Here is a 17,768-nt window from a genome sequence, read left to right as displayed (position 1 = left end):
GTATTTCTTCTTGTCTTTCATTCATTCGTTAATTGTCGTCTTATTAACCATCCTGATGGAGGAAACCACTGGAGGGTCCAAATCCCCGAGGGTCAGGAGGGTGAGGAGTACGTAAGATACCCTGTAGATACTCCTCTGTCACGCACGCACGTGCGCACATGCAAGCAAGCATGAACACACTCATACTCACACGCAAAACCTTCCACCGACAAACACCACCACTCGTTCAAAGTGCTTTCCTCCTCGTCCCCTCTATTGGGCTGAGGGTCTCTCTCCTCTCATAAGTGAGCGTCTGTATCTCAGTCTGCATCTCAGTCTGCATCTCAGTCTGCATCTCTGTCTGTATCTCTGTCTGTATCTCTGTCTGTATCTCTGTCTGTATCTCTGTCTGTATCTCTGTCTGTATCTCTGTCTGTATATCAGTCAGTATATCAGTCTGCATCTCAGTCTGCATCTCAGTCTGCACCTCAGTCTGCACCTCAGTCTGCACCTCAGTCTGCACCTCAGTCTGCACCTCAGTCTGCACCTCAGTCTGCACCTCAGTCTGCATCTCAGTCTGCATCTCAGTCTGCATCTCAGTCTGTATCTCAGTCTGTATCTCAGTCTGTATCTCAGTCTGTATCTTAGTCTGTATCTCAGTCTGTATCTCAGTCTGCATCTCAGTCTGCATCTCAGTCTGTATCTCAGTCTGCAAATCAGTCTGCAACTCAGTCTGCAACTCAGTCTGCAACTCAGTCTGCATCTCAGTCTGCATTCAACATCTTGTCTGCCTCGGGGTACGTAGGATACTTGATGGTCTCGATCTTCTCCTTCACCTTGTAGGACGGGTAGAGGCCGGTACGGCCCGTCTTGCGGTTGATGCCCTTGGAGTTGCCGTCCCAGTGGTTCCCCGCCACCCCGATCAGGTCGCCGGGCTCCAGGGGGATGTCGTCGGGGCTGCGGGGCTGGTGGGCGTACACGGCTAGTTGGTTGTGGGCGTTCTGGCCACCGAAGTAGTAGATGTCATCCAGGGAGTGGAAGTGAGACGAGGCGTCGGGATGGAGGGTCTGCATGATCTCATATGCCACACGACACACCTGGAGGTACACAAAAATCATGACAATTTATAGGTTTGAATACCAGGGAATTCTATCACCTATGTTATTTATATTCTGCATGAAAACCTGCAGGACCACATAGGTTATAGTAGGGTCCTTAATGTTCCCTGATCAGTGGGAGACAGGAAAAACAGTGGATGAGAGTAGAAGAGAAGGTGAAAGGTCACCTGTGAGGAGAAGGTGCAGACCAGGAAGTTGGTCTGTGACAGGAAGTGAATGTCCAGGATGACTCCTCTCAGTGAATTTTCAGTGTAGCGGTTATGTAGCCCCGCAGACCACGAGATGGAGTTATCACTGATGAACTCATAGTCTGGGTACCTGAGACACACACAGACCGAGGCAGTCAGATATAGACTGCCTAAAGTATCATACAGATATCAACGTGAATAAGGCAACGTGAGAGTGTAATTCGTTCTTGTGTCCTTAGTACTTTAACATAACTCTAAACTGATATTGAAACACATCAAATACAGCTTTCCGTCATACACACAAACATATCCACAATACATGTCCATGTTAGTCATTTAGCAGACGCTCTTATCCAGAGCCACTTACAGTTAGTTAGCTGAGACAACTTCATATCTCAGTCATAGTCAGTACATTTATAACACAAGACCTTCCTGCAGACACACACACACTGCCAGTGGCACACACACACGCATGCACACACACACACACTGCCAGTGGCGCACCCACACACTGCCAGTGGCACGCACACACACACTGCCAGTGGCACACACACACTGCCAGTGGCACACACACACTGCCAGTGGCGCACACACACACACACACACACACACACACACACACACACACACACACACACACACACACACACACACACACACACACACACACACACACACACACACACACACACACACACACACACACACACACACACACACACGTACTTAGCCTTGGCCTCCTTTAGTAGTGCGGGGTCGTCGGTGGCCAGGTAGACTCTCTTCTTGTCCACCAGCATGCGTCTAGCCAGATGTTGGAAGTGGTCTTCTACATGAACCATGTACTCCTCTATAGGGTGGAAGGCTGCCTCTGTCCCCACTTTATCTGTCCGCCGCACATGGACCCTACAAGAGAGAACACACAAAGGAGATGAGTCAGAGGAGTTGGGTTAGGAGAGTCTGTGTGTGTGTGTGTGTGTGTGTGTGTGTGTGTGTGTGTGTGTGTGTGTGTGTGTGTGTGTGTGTGTGTGTGTGTGTGTGTGAATCAGAGAGCTCCTCTCCTAAAGTGATGGATGGTAGAGAGAGTGGGTTGTTTGGAGTGGCTGGAGCAAGCATTCCTCCCTCCCTCCCTCCCTCCCTCCCTCCCTCCCTCCCTCCCTCCCTCCCTCCCTCCCTACCTCCCTCCCTCCCTTTACAGGTCTCTCTCTCACACACAGGAATCACAGTGATAAGAGCAGCGCAGGTCTGTAGAGATCATCTGCCTATTCAACTGGCCTCTCAGTTCACACCAGTCTATCTACAGGCCCTATAGAGCTCAGTCATCAAAGACTTGGTCCCAATGCTCTTAAATGTCTCCCTCAGTTCAGAATATTGGGATGTAGCCATAGCCTTCTGCACAGTAGGGGTACATGTATTTCCACTGCTTACAGTTTGTTACTTCCTGACAAGGTCTGAGAAGAGATCCCACTGCTCACTACAAACCACGGAGACAGAGAACCCAGCACTTCACAGCATTCTACCTGCACCTTCCCTCCCTCCCTCCCTCCCTCCCTCCCTCCCTCCCTCCCTCCCTCCCACAACATAAAGGGAAAAGAGCTGCTTTCACATTTCAATCGCATCACTCAGTGGAGATAGAGAGAGATGAAGAGTATGTGGTGTGTGTGTGTGTGTGTGTGTGTGTGCAGGTGTGCAGGTGTTTCCCTTGGGAGAGAGAGAAGTATATAGAAAGAGAAATAGATAAAGAGAGGGAGAAAAAAGAACGGTGTGTCCATACAGGGCATTCTGAAAGTATTCAGATCCCTTGACTTTTTCCACATTTTGTTACATTACAGCATTTTTCTAAAATTGATTAAATCGTTTTTTCCCCTCACCAATCTACACACAATACCCCGTAATGACAAAGCAAAAACTTTTTTATATACATTTTTGCAAATGTATTAAAAATACAAAACTGAAATATCACATTAACATACCTATTCAGACCCTTGACTCAGTACTTTGTTGAAGCACCTTTGGCAGCGATTATAGCCTTGAGTCTTCTTGGGTATAACGCTAGATTGGTACACCTGTATTTGGGGTTTCTCCCATTCTTCTATGCAGATCCTCTCAAGCTCTGCTAGGTTGGATGGGGAGCATTGCTGCACAGCTATTTTCAGGTCTCTCCAGAGATGTTCAATCGGGTTCAAGTCCAGGTTCTGGCTGGGCCACTCAAGGACATTCAGAGACTTGTCCTGAAGCCACTCCTGAAATGTCTTGGCTGTACCTAGGGTCGTTGTCCTGTTGGAAGGTGAACCTTCGCCCCAGTCTGAGGTCCTGAGCTCTCTGGAGCAGGTTTTCATCAAGGTGTCTATGTAATTTGCTCCATTCACCTTTCCCTCAATCCTGACTAGTCTCCCAGTCCCTGCCACTGAAAAACATGATGCTGCCACCACCATGCTTCCCTGTGGGGATGGTGCCAAGTTTCCTCCAGATGTGACGCTTTGCATTCAGGCAAAAGAGTTCAATCTTGGTTTCATCAGACCAGAGAATCTTGTTCCTCATAGTCTGAGAGTCCTTTAGGTGCCTTTTGGCAAACTCCAAGCGAGCTGTCATGTGACTTTTACTGAGGGGTGGCTTCCGTCTGGCCACTCTACCATAAAGGGCTGATTTGTGGAGTGCTGCAGAGATGGTTGTCCTTCTGGAAGCTCTGTCAGAGTGTCACCTGGACCAATTAATTTAATCAATTTTAGAATAAGGCTGTAATGTAACAAAAATGTGGAAAAAGGGAAGGGGTCTGAATACTTTCAGAATGCACTGTATGTGTGCTCATGCATATGTGTGGCAGAGTCCTGCATCGGGTTGGATACCCAACCCCCGTGGGTGAGCCGCAAAAAAAATGAAAACAATCTTTCAATGGGTCGTCTCGCGGTTCAGAACAATTACAATGCGGGTCGGTAACATATCAAATCAAGATTCAACACTTTTTTTAAACCAAGGAGCTTGTTGTGTTGCATTTTGTTGTGAATTTCATTCTGTCAGCGGTGAGGCAGACATAAGGCTACCAGCCACGCACGTATTTAGAGTGTGGAGCTGGGCACTGTCTCTTACTGAATTCATGTGGTGTTTATGTTCCCTCTCCACACATGAGAATATGACACGTGACCATGTTTACTTTCCCTGGATAGTCTAGCTCATGCAAAAATGGCTGACGTAGGCCTAGAAATAAAAAGAAAGGCTACGATAAGGAAATAGGCTACAACATCACCGTGGAAACAGGCGCTGCACGAGTAAAATCCTCAGTTTGGAAGGACAACAACGTGGTAGATGGATACACAGCCGGCACAAAGAACAAGCAGCCTATTTGTTTTTGATTATTCCGTTAATTATCAGTTAATTAGACAATACGCAGACCATACGCAGACCATACGCAGACCATACGCAGACCATACGCAGACCATACGCAAGCCATATAAAGTGTAAACGGGAGCGGCCTATTTTTTAAGCCTATTTTCCGATTCTGGGAATGGTTTATTTACATTTGAATTAGGCCGAAACTCTTTGATTATCTAAACGATATTGAATGTATCGTTTTGTCAGCTATAGGCTTATTTATGTAAGAAGGCTATTTTTTATGTTTTCATTTATTTTATTTAACCTTTATTTAACTAGACAAGTCAGTTAATTAAGAACAAATTCTTATTTACAATGATGGACTACCAAGAGGCAAAAGACCTCCTGCGGGGATGGGGCTGGGATTAAAAATACAAATGTAGGACAAACACAACACAACAAGAGACACAACACTACATAAAGATAGACCCAAGACATCATAGCATGGCAGCAACACATGAGAACACAACATGACAACAACATGGTAGCAACACAACAAGAGAGACAACACAACACTACATAAAGATAGACCCAAGACAACATAGCATGGCAGCAACACATGAGAACACAACATGACAACAACATGGTAGCAACACAACAAGAGAGACAACACAACACTACATAAAGATAGACCCATGACAACACAGCATGGCAGCAACACATGAGAACACAACATGACAACAACATGGTAGCAACACAACAAGAGAGACAACACAACACTACATAAAGATAGACCCAAGACAACATAGCATGGCAGCAACACATGAGAACACAACATGACAACAACATGGTAGCAACACAACAAGAGAGACAACACAACACTACATAAAGATAGACCCATGACAACACAGCATGGCAGCAACACATGAGAACACAACATGACAACAACATGGTAGCAACACAACAAGAGAGACAACACAACACTACATAAAGATAGACCCAAGACAACATAGCATGGCAGCAACACATGAGAACACAACATGACAACAACATGGTAGCAACACAACAAGAGAGACAACACAACACTACATAAAGATAGACCCATGACAACACAGCATGGCAGCAACACATGAGAACACAACATGACAACAACATGGTAGCAACACAACACTACATAAAGATAGACCCAAGACAACATAGCATGGCAGCAACACATGAGAACACAGCATGACAACAACATGGTAGCAACACAACAAGAGAGACAACACTACACTACATAAAGATAGACCCAAGACAACACAGCATGGCAGCAACACATGAGAACACAACATGACAACAACATGGTAGCAACACAACAAGAGAGACAACACAACACTACATAAAGATAGACCCAAGACAACATAGCATGGCAGCAACATGGTAGCAACACAACAAGAGAGACAACACAACACTACATAAAGATAGACCCAAGACAACACAGCATGGCAGCAACACATGAGAACACAACATGACAACAACATGGTAGCAACACAACAAGAGAGACAACACAACACTACATAAAGATAGACCCAAGACAACATAGCATGGCAGCAACACATGAGAACACAACATGACAACAACATGGTAGCAACACAACAAGAGAGACAACACAACACTACATAAAGATAGACCCAAGACAACATAGCATGGCAGCAACACATGAGAACACAACATGACAACAACATGGTAGCAACACAACACTACATAAAGATAGACCCAAGACAACATAGCATGGCAGCAACACAACACTACATAAAGAGAGACCCAAGACAACATAGCATGGCAGCAACACAACACTACATAAAGATAGACCCAAGACAACATAGCATGGCAGCAACACAACACTACATAAAGAGAGACCTAAGACAACAACATAGCATGGCAGCAACACATGACAACACAGCATGGTAGCAACACAACATGAAAACAACATGGTAGCAACATGGCAGCAGAACAACACGGTAGCAGCACAAAACAGGGTACAAACATTATTAGACACAGACAACAGCACAAAAGGCAAGAAGGTAGAGACAACAACAAATGTCAGTAAGAGTGTCCATGATTGAGTCTTTGAAAGAAGAAAGCTATTTTTCATGGTATTGTTTCCTTTCATAATTAATGCAGGGAAGTGGAATATTAATAATAGCCTAATAATAACAACAATATTAATAGTAATAACATCCTAATAATAATACTTATAGTAATAGTAATAACAGCCTAATAATAATAATAATAATAGTAATAATAGCCTAATAATAACAATAGTAATAGTAATAATAATAATAATAGTAATAATAATAATATTAATAGTAATATTAGCCTAATAATAATAATAGTAATACTACAAAAAGTAATAATAATAGTAATAATAACAACTCTAATAGTATTAATAATACTAGCAGTAATAGTAATAGTAATAGTAATACTAATAGTAGTACCAATAATGGTAGTAATAGAAATAATAATACCACTACTAATAATAGTAACACTAATAATAATACTAGTAATAATACTAATACTAATAATAATAGTAGTAATAGGAATAATAATAATAATAATAATAATAATACTAGTAATAATAATAATAATAGTAATAATAACCTAATAATAATAATAACACTAGTAATAATAATAATAATAGTAATAATAACCTAATAATAATAATAATAGTAATAAAACCTAATATTCTGGAGTCATAAACACAATTAATTAATAATTTATGTTATATGGCTGCTAACGGATCTGCTTTCGGAACAATTTTACGTGCGTAGATTGGGTTGGTGGGGTTGTGGACAGAAATCTGTCCTGATCTCGGGTATTGGGTGGGGCTGGAATTGATGTGGCCGACGTGGGGCGGGTGCGGCGCCAAAAAACAGATCTGTGTAGCACTCTAGTGTGGATTGCGTCCACCTACCCTATGATGGGGTGGCTGAAGCCCAGTTTGGCGGTGGTATCCTGGATCTCTTTCTCCAGCCAGGCCTGGGGCCGGATCAGGTACTTGACCAACTGAGACACCCACCACACGGACGGGTCTCCATGGAGCCGGTGGAGGCGCTGGGCCAGGTCCTCTGGGATAGCCAGGGGCAGGTAGGGGGGGCGGGGGTGGAGACTGTCAACGATGGGTAACTCTACCACCTGGATGTCTCTGTCGTTAGCCTCACCTGGGGGGGGGGGAGAGGTAGAAATGGAGAGGGGGGGTAATAAAGAGTGTAAGGGAAGGTAGCGAGGGAGATGGAAAGAGACAGAGGGAGAGAGTGAGAGACAGAGAGAGAGAGAGAGAGAGAGAAAGAGAGGGGGCGGGGAAGACAGACAGAGAGAGAGAGGGGGGTGGGGAGACAGAGAGAGAGAGAGATGCAAGAAACATGGTATAGAGGAGACGGACTCACTGGTTGCCCTCTAGGTTACAGAGAGCTGGTAGTCCCATCCACCAAACTACCAGGTGTGAAACAGGGAAGGGACTCAGGGGGTATGCTAATTTGGTACAGAGCAGACCTAACTCACTCCATTAAATTAATCAAAACAGGAACATTTTACATTTGGCTAGAAATTCAAAAGGAAATTATCTTAACAGAGAAAAATGTCCTCCTGTGTGCTACCTATATCCCCCCACTAGAATCCCCATACTTTAATGAAGACAGCTTCTCCATCCTGGAGGGGGAAATCAATCATTTCCAGGCCCAGGGACATGTATTAGTCTGTGGCGACCTAAATGCCAGAACTGGACAAGAACCTGACACCCTCAGCACACAGGGGGACAAACACCTGCCTGCAGGTGACAGCATTCCCTCCCCCATATGCCCCCCTAGGCACAACTATGACAACATAACCAACAAAAACGGGTCACAACTCCTGCAGCTCTGTCGCACGCTGGGTATGTACATAGTCAATGGTAGGCTTCGAGGGGACTCCTATGGTAGGTACACCTATAGCTCATCTCTTGGCAGTAGCACTGTAGACTACTCTATCACTGACCTCAACCCAGAGTCTCTCAGAGCGTTCACAGTCAGCCCACTGACACCCCTATCAGACCACAGCAAAATCAGTCTACTTGAACAGAGCAATACTCAATCATGAGGCATCAAAGCCAAAGGAACTGAGTAACATTAAGAAATGCTATAGATGGAAGAAATGCAGTTTGGAAACCTACCAAAAAACAATTAGGCAACAACAAATTCAATCCCTTTTAGACAATTTCCTGGGTAAAACGTAACCTTGGGAAAATACTCTGCATTATCATTAACAGCAGACTCGTACATTTCCTCAATGAAAACAATATACTGAGCAAATGTCAAATTGGCTTTTTACCAAATTACCGTACAACAGACCATGGATTCACCCTACACACCCTAATTGACAACCAAACAAACCAAAACAAAGGCAAAGTCTTCTCATGCTTTGTTGATTTCAAAAAAGCCTTAGACTCAATTTGGCATGAGGGTCTGCTGTACAAATTGATGGAAAGTGGTGTTGGGGGTAAAACATACGACATTATAAAGTCCATGTACACAAACAACAAGTGTGCGGTTAAAATTGGCAAAAAAACACACACATTTCTTCACACAGGGTCGTGGGGTGAGACAGGGATGCAGCTTAAGCCCCACCCTCTTCAACATATATATCAACGAATTGGCGCGGGCACTAGAACAGTCTGCAGCACCCGGCCTCACCCTACTAGAATCCGAAGTCAAATGTCTACTGTTTGCTGATGATCTGGTGCTTCTGTCACCAACCAAGGAGGGACTACAGCAGCACCTAGATCTTCTGCACAGATTCTGCCAGACCTGGGCCCTGACAGTAAATCTCAGTAAGACCAAAATAATGGTGTTCCAAAAAAGGTCCAGTCGCCAGGACCACAAATTCCATCTACACACTGTTGCCCTAGAGCACACAAAAAACTATACATACCTCGGCCTAAACGTCAGCGCCACAGGTAACTTCCACAATGCTGTGAACGATCTGAGAGACAAGGCAAGAAGGGCATTCTATGCCATCAAAAGGAACATAAATTTCAACATACCAATTAGGATCTGGCTAAAAATACTTGAATCAGTCATAGAGCCCATTGCCCTTTATGGTTGTGAGGTCTGGGGTCCGCTCACCAACCAAGACTTCACAAAATGGGACAAACACCAAATTGAGACTCTGCATGCAGAATTCTGCAAAAATATCCTCCGTGTACAACGTAGAACACCAAATAATGCATGCAGAGCAGAATTAGGCCGATACCCACTAATTATCAAAATCCAGAAAAGAGCCGTTAAATTCTACAACCACCTAAAAGGAAGCGATTCCCAAACCTTCCATAACAAAGCCATCACCTACAGAGAGATGAACCTGGAGAAGAGTCCCCTAAGCAAGCTGGTCCTAGGGCTCTGTTCACAAACACAAACACACCCCACAGAGCCCCAGGACAACAGCACAATTAGACCCAACCAAATCATGAGAAAACAAAAAGATAATTACTTGACACATTGGAAAGAATTAACAAAAAAACAGAGCAAACTAGAATGCTATTTGGCCCTAAACAGAGAGTACACAGTGGCAGAATACCTGACCACTGTGACTGACCCAAACTTAAGGAAAGCTTTGACTATGTACAGACTCAGTGAGCATAGCCTTGCTATTGAGAAAGGCCGCCGTAGGCAGACATGGCTCTCAAGAGAAGACAGGCTATGTGCTCACTGCTCACAAAATGAGGTGGAAACTGAGCTGCACTTCCTGACCTCCTGCCAAATGTATGACCATATTAGAGACACATATTTCCCTCAGATCACACAGACCCACAAAGAATTCGAAAACAAATCCAATTTTGCTAAACTCCCATATCTACTGGGTGAAATTCCACAGTGTGCCATCACAGCAGCAAGATTTGTGACCTGTTGCCACAAGAAAAGGGCAACCAGTGAAGAACAAACACCATTGTAAATACAACCCATATTTATGCTTATTTATTTTCCCTTGTGTACTTTAACCATTTGTACATTGTTACAACACTGTATATATACAATATGACATTTGTGATGTCTTTATTGTTTTGAAACTTCTGTATGTGTAATGTTTACTGTTAATTTTTATTGTTCATTTAACTTTTGTATATTATCTACCTCACTTGCTTTGGCAATGTTAACACATGTTTCCCATGCCAATAAAGCCCCTTGAATTGAATTGAATTGAGAGAGAGAGAGAGAGAGAGAGAGAGAGAGAGAGAGAGGGGGATGGGGAGACAGAGAGAGAGGGGGATGGGGGAGTCAGAGAGAGAGAGAGAGGGGGATGGGGAGACAGAGAGAGAGAGAGAGGGGAATGGGGGAGACAGAGAGAGAGAGAGAGGGGGGGTGGGGGAGACAGAGAGAGAGAGAGAGGGGGGGTGGGGGAGACAGAGAGAGAGAGAGGGGGGTGGGGGAGACAGAGAGAAAGTGGGGGGGGGGGGGGGGAGAGGGGGGGGGGGGGGGGGAGAGAGAGGGGGGGGTGGGGAGAGAGAGGGGGTGGGGGAGACAGAGAGAGAGTGGGGGGGGGGAAGAGAGAGGGGGGGGGTGGGGAGAGAGAGATGGGGGGGGTGGGGAGACAGAGGGGGGTGGGGGTGGGGGAGACAGCGAGAGAGAGAGAGAGATACTGTAGGAGGTAGTAATAGAGTAGGATTGAATTGAATTGATATCAATTCTCAACTCCTGAGCCTCCAGCATGGTGTTTTGATGCATGTAGCAGTAAAGATGCACTGAGAAGCATAGTGAGGTATGAGGAGCATGTCTAAACAGCAGAACACAGGGAGAAGAAGTGTTCCACTTCACCACAATGTTGAGATTTACAATATTAACATCATTAAAATAATAATAATCAATATTTTCAACGGGACAACATTAACAACAATAACCAAGGGTAAAAATAACCATACATTGAACAATAACAATAAGCATAGAGGACATGTGCAGGTTGGTTGGTCTGTCAGACACTGTCCCTCATCTTATGGCAGGCAGCAATGTAGTGCGCTGCCAACCCACAGCTCTCTGCATCCTCCCCCAACAGGACGGGTAGCCTATCCTCATCAGAGAGGTCTTTGAAACCTTGAATAAGGGTTTAAAATTTGGGGAAATGACACTAATTGTTTCATATTTTTTACATTTTGTCAGGAAATGCAGCTCTGTCTTGGCTTCTGCTGTGGTTCTATCCATCGCTCCTCTCTCAGATCAGTTGGCATGGAAACATATGTTTACATTGCCAAAGCAAGTGAAATAGATAATAAACAATAAAAATGAACTGTAAACATTACACTCACAAAAGTTCCAAAATAATAAACACATTTCAAATGTCATATGTGGAAATAGTTAAAGTACAAAAGGGAAAATAAATAAATAAACTATAAATAAACTAAATATAAGTTGTATTTACTATGGTGTTTGTTCTTCACTGGTTTCTCTTTTCTTTTGGCAACAGGTCACAAATCTTGCTGCTGTGAGCCAGCAGCACCCTGCATCCCACTGCTGGCTTGCCTCTAAAGTTCAGCAGGGTTGGTCCTGGTCAGTCCCTGAATGGGAGACCAGATGCTACTGGAAGTGGTGTTGGAGGGCCAGTAGGAGGCACCCTTTCCCCTGGTCTATAAAAAAATATTCTAATCTCCCAGGGTAGTGATTGGGGACATTCCCCTGTGAAGGGTGCTGTCTCTCTGTGATCACCAAAGATCCCATGGCACGTATTGTAAGAGTAGGGGTGTTAACCCTGGTGTCCTGGCTAAATTCCCAATCTGGCCTGCATGGCACCTAATCATCCACAGTTTACAATTGGCTCATTGATCCCCTCTCCCCTGTAACTATTCCCCAGGTTGTTGCTGTAAATGAGAATGTGTCTCAATCAAGTTACCTGGTAAAATGACACACTGGTATTTCACCCAATAGATATGAGAGTTTATCAAAATTGAGTTTGTTTTTGAATTCTTTGCGGGTCTGTGTAATCTGAGGGAAATATTTGTCTCTAATATGGTTATACATTTGGCAGGAGGATAGGAAATGCAGCTCAGTTTCCAACTCATTTTGTGGGCATTGTGCACACTGAGTCTGTACATAGTAAAAGTGTTCCTTAAATTTGGGTCAGTCACAGTGGTCAGGTATTCTGCCACTGTCTACTCTCTGTTCAGGGCCAAATGGCATTCTAGTTTGCTCAGTTAGGAATCACTCCCTTTTAGGTGGTTGTACAATAAAATTTTCTGGATTTTGATAATTAGCGGGTATCGGCCTAATTCAGCTCTGCATGCATTATTTGGTGTTTTACGTTGTACACGGAGGACAATTTTTCAGAATTCTGCATGCAGAGTCTCAATTTGGTGTTTGTCCCATTTTTGTGAATTCTTGGTTGGTGAGCGGACCCCAGACCTCACAACCATAAAGGGCAATGGGCTCTATGACTGATTCAAGTATTTTTAGCCAGATCCAAATTGGTATGTCAAATGTTATGTTTCTTTTGATGCCATAGAAGGCCCTTCTTACCTTGTCTCTCATACCTCTCTGACCGTTCACAGCATTGTGGAAGTTACCTGTTGCGCTGATGTTTAGGCCAAGGTATGAATAGTTTATGTGCTCCAGGGCAATGTTAACTCGATGGAATTTGTATTTGTGGTCCTGGCAACTGGATCTTTTTTGTAACACCATTATTTTTGTCTTACTGATATTTACTGTCAGGGCCCAGGTCTGAGAGAATCTGTGCAGAAGATCTAGGTGATGCTGTAGGCCCTCCTTGGATGGGGACAGAAGCACCAGATCATCGGCAAACAGTAGACATTTGACTCTAGTAGGGTGAGGCCGGGTGCTGCGACTGTTCTAGTGACCTTGCCAATTTGTTGATGTATATGTTGAAGAGGGTGGGGCTTAAGCTGCATCCCTGTCTCACCCCACGGCCCTGTGGAAAGAAATGTGTGTTTTTTGCCAATTTTAACTGCACACTTGTTGTTTGTGTTGATTGGATTTTATAATGTTGTATGTTTTCCCTCAACACCACTTTCCATCCATTTCTAAAGCAGACCCTCACGCCAAATTGAGTCAAAAGCTTTTTTGAAATCAACAAAGCATGAGTAGACTTTGCCCTTGTTTTGGTTTGTTTGTTTGTCAATTAGTGTGTGCAGGGTGAACGTGGTCTGTCATACGGTAATTTGGTAAAAAGTCAATTTGACGTTTGCTCAGTACATTGTTTTCACTGAGGAAATGTACAAGTGTTCGGTTAATGTCAATGCAGAGGATTTTCTCAAGGTTACTGTTGACGCATATCCCACGGTAGTTACTGGGGTCAAATTTGTTTCCACTTTCGTGGATTGGGGTGATCAGTCTTTAGTTCCAAATATTGGGGAAGATGCCAGAGCTGAGTATGATGTTAAAGAGTTTAAGTATAGCCAATTGGAATTTGTGGTCTCTAGGGTTTGTTGGAGGGTTTGTATTTTGTCCTGAAGTTCATTCAATGTAATTGGAGAATCCAGTGGGTTCTGTTAGTCTTTAATAGTTGATTCTAAGATTTGTATTTGATCATGTATATGTTTTTGCTGTTTGTTCTTTGTTATAGGGCCAAAAAGATTGGAGAAGTGGTTTATCCATACATCTCCGTATTAGATAGATAACTCTTCGTGTTGTTTGTTTAGTGTTTTCCAATTTTCCGAGAAGTGGTCAGAGGCTATGGATTCTTCAATTACATTGAGCTGATTTCTGATGCATTTCTGCATTGTTTTAGTGATTCACCATAGTGAAGGCGTAGGCTCAGGTTTTCTGGGTCTTTATGTTTTGTTTGGATAGGTTTCTGAATTTCTTTATCAGGTTTTTGCATTCTTCATCAAACCATTTGTCATTGTTTTACATTTTCTTAGGTTTTCTGCTTGAATTTTTTTTGCTTTGATAGGGATGCTGGGTGTCACGTTCCTGACCTGTTTTCTGTTAATTTTGTATGTGTTTAGTTGGTCAGGGCGTGAGTTGGGGTGGGCATTCTATGTTTTGTGTTTCTATGTTTAGGTTAGTGGTAATCAGCCTTATATGGTTCTCAATCAGGGACAGGTGTTTGACGTTTCCTCTGATTGAGAACCATATAAAGGTAGGCTGTTCACACTGTTTGTTTGTGATTGTCTTCTGTGTCTGTGTATGTTGCACCACACGGGACTGTTTCGGTTTGTTCGTTCGTTTGATGTAGTCTGTTCCTGTTCGTGAGTTCTTCGTGTATTTATGTAAGTTCCATGTTCAGGTCTGTCTACGTCGTTTTGTTATTTTGTAGTTTGTTGAAGTGTTTTCGGTTTTTCGTCTTTACTTTAATAAACTTCGTTATGTCAAACTATCACGCTGCGCTTTGGTCCAATCCCTACTCCTCCTCTTCTTCCGAAGAGGGAGGTCAAATATACTGTTTAGGTTTTCTACTGCCAAGTTAACACCTTCACTATTATATTGAAACATTTTGTCCAGGAAGTAGTCCAAAAGGGATTAAATTTGTTGTTGCATAATTGTTTTTTGGTAGGTCTCTGTCTCTCCTCTCCACTGCTCTAGACTAACACTGCTCCAGGCTGATTCTGCCTGTATCCCCTAGGACAGTGGTTCCAAACCTTTTGCGGTTAGTGTACCACCATCTGAATTATGCTCTGCCAGTAAAGTACCCCCTCATGTGCATTTTACCAATAGGCCTATGACCTCATGAGTCTTCTAAAGTACCCCCTGTGGATAGGCCAAGTACCCCCAGGGGTCCTAGTAACCCTGGTTGGGAACCAATGCCCTCGGACACCCTGTTTTCCAGTTCTTATTATTTAAACACCACACCACGCTCAAACATACAGTATCTGGAATAACTCATTTCAGTCTTTATCCATTCAACCATTCTTAAACCAGACAGATAAATACATCTCTTCTCATTACCAACAAGTAAGCCCGGTCGAGAAGCTTCAAAGGACACTGAACAATACAATTACAGACAATCCAAGTAGTTATAGTTACAGTGGAAACAATGAAAGTTCCAATACAGCCATGGGCGTTGGGTGTACAAGTACAACAGCTGAAAGCAGATAGATAACACAGTCACACCTACAGCACTGCTAGTGGTGGAAATCACCATGACTCTTCTATATCCTGAAGAGCCCTTCTATATCTAAAGAGTAAATGGCTAGTTAAAGACTCATTGTACACCTTGACCCTCCTCCTCTGAGTAGGAGTGCTGATGACACATTCTGACAGAGAGTAATAATTAGTTTCACACGCCTCAAGAACAGTTTTACTTCCCATTTATCAAGTCAATGAAATATGAATGACTTTTACAATGGGACATCCCCACGGAGGGAGGAAAGAGTGAGAGGGATATAGAGAGAGAAGAGAGGGATATAGAGAGAGAAGACAAGATAATGTTTGCTTTCTTTTTCATAAAAAAGAGCAAATGAAAAGAAGAAATGTCGCTTTGAATGAATGAACTGGAATATTTCACCAAACAAAACCATTAAAACAGTCAAAGCTCTAATCACCATTTTGTGTCACGCCCTGATCTGTTTCACCTGTCCTTATGCTTGTCTCTACCCCCCTGAAGGTGTCGCCCATCTTCCCCATTATCCCCTGGGTACTTAAACCTGTGTTTTCTGTCTGTCTGTGCCAGTTCATTTTGTTCAACAAACCTACCAGCGTTTTTCCCGTTGCTCTTGTCTTGTCTATAGTTCCTGTTTTCTAGTTTTCCCGGTTTTGACCTTTCTGCCTGCCCCGACCTTTAGTCTGCCTCCTGTCAGGCCGTACCGACCTCTGCCTGACCTGACCCTGAGCCCATCTGCCGTCCTGTACCTTTGCCCCACTATACTGGATTACTGACCTCTGCCTGACCTGACTCTGAGCCTGCCTGTCGTCTGGTACCTTTGCCCCACTACTCTGGATTACCAAACTCTGCTTGACCCTGACTGCCGTCCTGTACCTTTGCCCCACTACTCTGGATTACCGATCTCTGCCTGACCTGACCCTGAGCCTGCCTGCCATCCTGTACCTTTGCCCCACTATACTGGATTACTGACCTCTGCCTGACCTGACCCTGAGCCTGTCTGCCATCCTGTACCTTTGCCCCACTATACTGGATTACTGACCTCTGCCTGACCTGACCCTGACTGCCATCCTGTACCTTTGCCCCACTATACTGGATTACTGACCTCTGCCTGACCTGACCCTGAGCCTGTCTGCCATCCTGTACCTTTGCCCCACTATACTGGATTACTGACCTCTGCCTGACCTGACCCTGAGCCTGCCCGTATTCGATTTAATAAACTTTTGTTACTTCGACACTGTCTGCACCTGGGTCTTACCTTCAAACCTAATAATTTTGCAATTTAAAACAATTAATTCATCAACAAAATTACATTTACAGAGAAACTAAGAAACAAATAAAGAGGGCATCTCTCTCTCTCTCTCTCTCTCTCTCTCTCTCTCTCTCTCTCTCTCTCTCTCTCTCTCTCTCGTAAAAGAGAGCAGAGGCAGACTCAAAGCAGTACATTAGTCATCATCACTCTCCATGTATCATATACAATGAACGAGATGTATAATGTCATTCTGTTACTTGGTACCCTGTGCTCTGTGTGAAGTATGTTACCATGGACACGACCCCCTCATCAAAGGTCACGGTCAACTCACCTGACCAATGTCCGGTGGTGACCCCGGTGCGGTCGGTGCATGTCTGACTGACTGGGAGGAAGACGGTCTCCCAGCCGCCCGTGGCGTAGCGCCAGTTCTGGGACTCCAGGATGAGGGTACGCTGGGTGCCGTAGGCGATCATGAAGCAGTAGACCACGTGGTGCAGCTGGCAGCCGTAGCCACAGCCCTTGTTGATGTTACACACCAGCTTCCTGGCCTTGGAGCAGTCCTGGGGGTTCTGGAGGGGAGAGGGGAGGAGAAGGGGAGAGACGGGGTACAGTTGTTACAACACACTGAGGTGCCTTGTTAGCTAATGTTATGGTGAAGATGAAAGAGTCGAGACACTGTCACACATTTCAGAGCCAAAAGTGTATTTCAGAGTGCCGGATCTTCTCTTATAGAGACCATAGAGAGACAGACGGACACATTGTCCCAGAAATAAGGATTTGAGCCCATTGCCTACAACTTAATACTTCAAACCAGAGTGTCTGTTTTATCTGTTCTGTTACTCTAGTCCGTCAGTCCTGCAGGAGGGGAGG

At 44.1% G+C, this 17,768-nt stretch overlaps 1 protein-coding gene across 1 annotated transcript in view; it reads right to left on the bottom strand.

The window, feature by feature from the left end:
- Window positions 1-627: 627 nt before the first annotated feature.
- The window catches only part of LOC120023555 (alpha-(1,6)-fucosyltransferase-like), a 182,259-nt gene continuing 165,118 nt past the window's right edge, over window positions 628-17,768 (bottom strand). The window contains exons 7-11 of the mRNA XM_038967585.1: window positions 17,230-17,467; window positions 7,545-7,791; window positions 2,012-2,188; window positions 1,265-1,415; window positions 628-1,076 (exon numbers count right to left, since the gene is read on the bottom strand). Of these exons, the coding sequence (XP_038823513.1) occupies window positions 744-1,076; window positions 1,265-1,415; window positions 2,012-2,188; window positions 7,545-7,791; window positions 17,230-17,467 (1,146 nt within the window). The 3' untranslated portion in view covers window positions 628-743. The remainder of the gene's footprint in view (window positions 1,077-1,264; window positions 1,416-2,011; window positions 2,189-7,544; window positions 7,792-17,229; window positions 17,468-17,768) is intronic.

This window comes from Salvelinus namaycush, chromosome 28, assembly GCF_016432855.1.
Source record: "Salvelinus namaycush isolate Seneca chromosome 28, SaNama_1.0, whole genome shotgun sequence".
NCBI lineage: Eukaryota > Metazoa > Chordata > Actinopteri > Salmoniformes > Salmonidae > Salvelinus > Salvelinus namaycush.
This window is presented reverse-complemented; position numbering and strand designations above follow the sequence as displayed.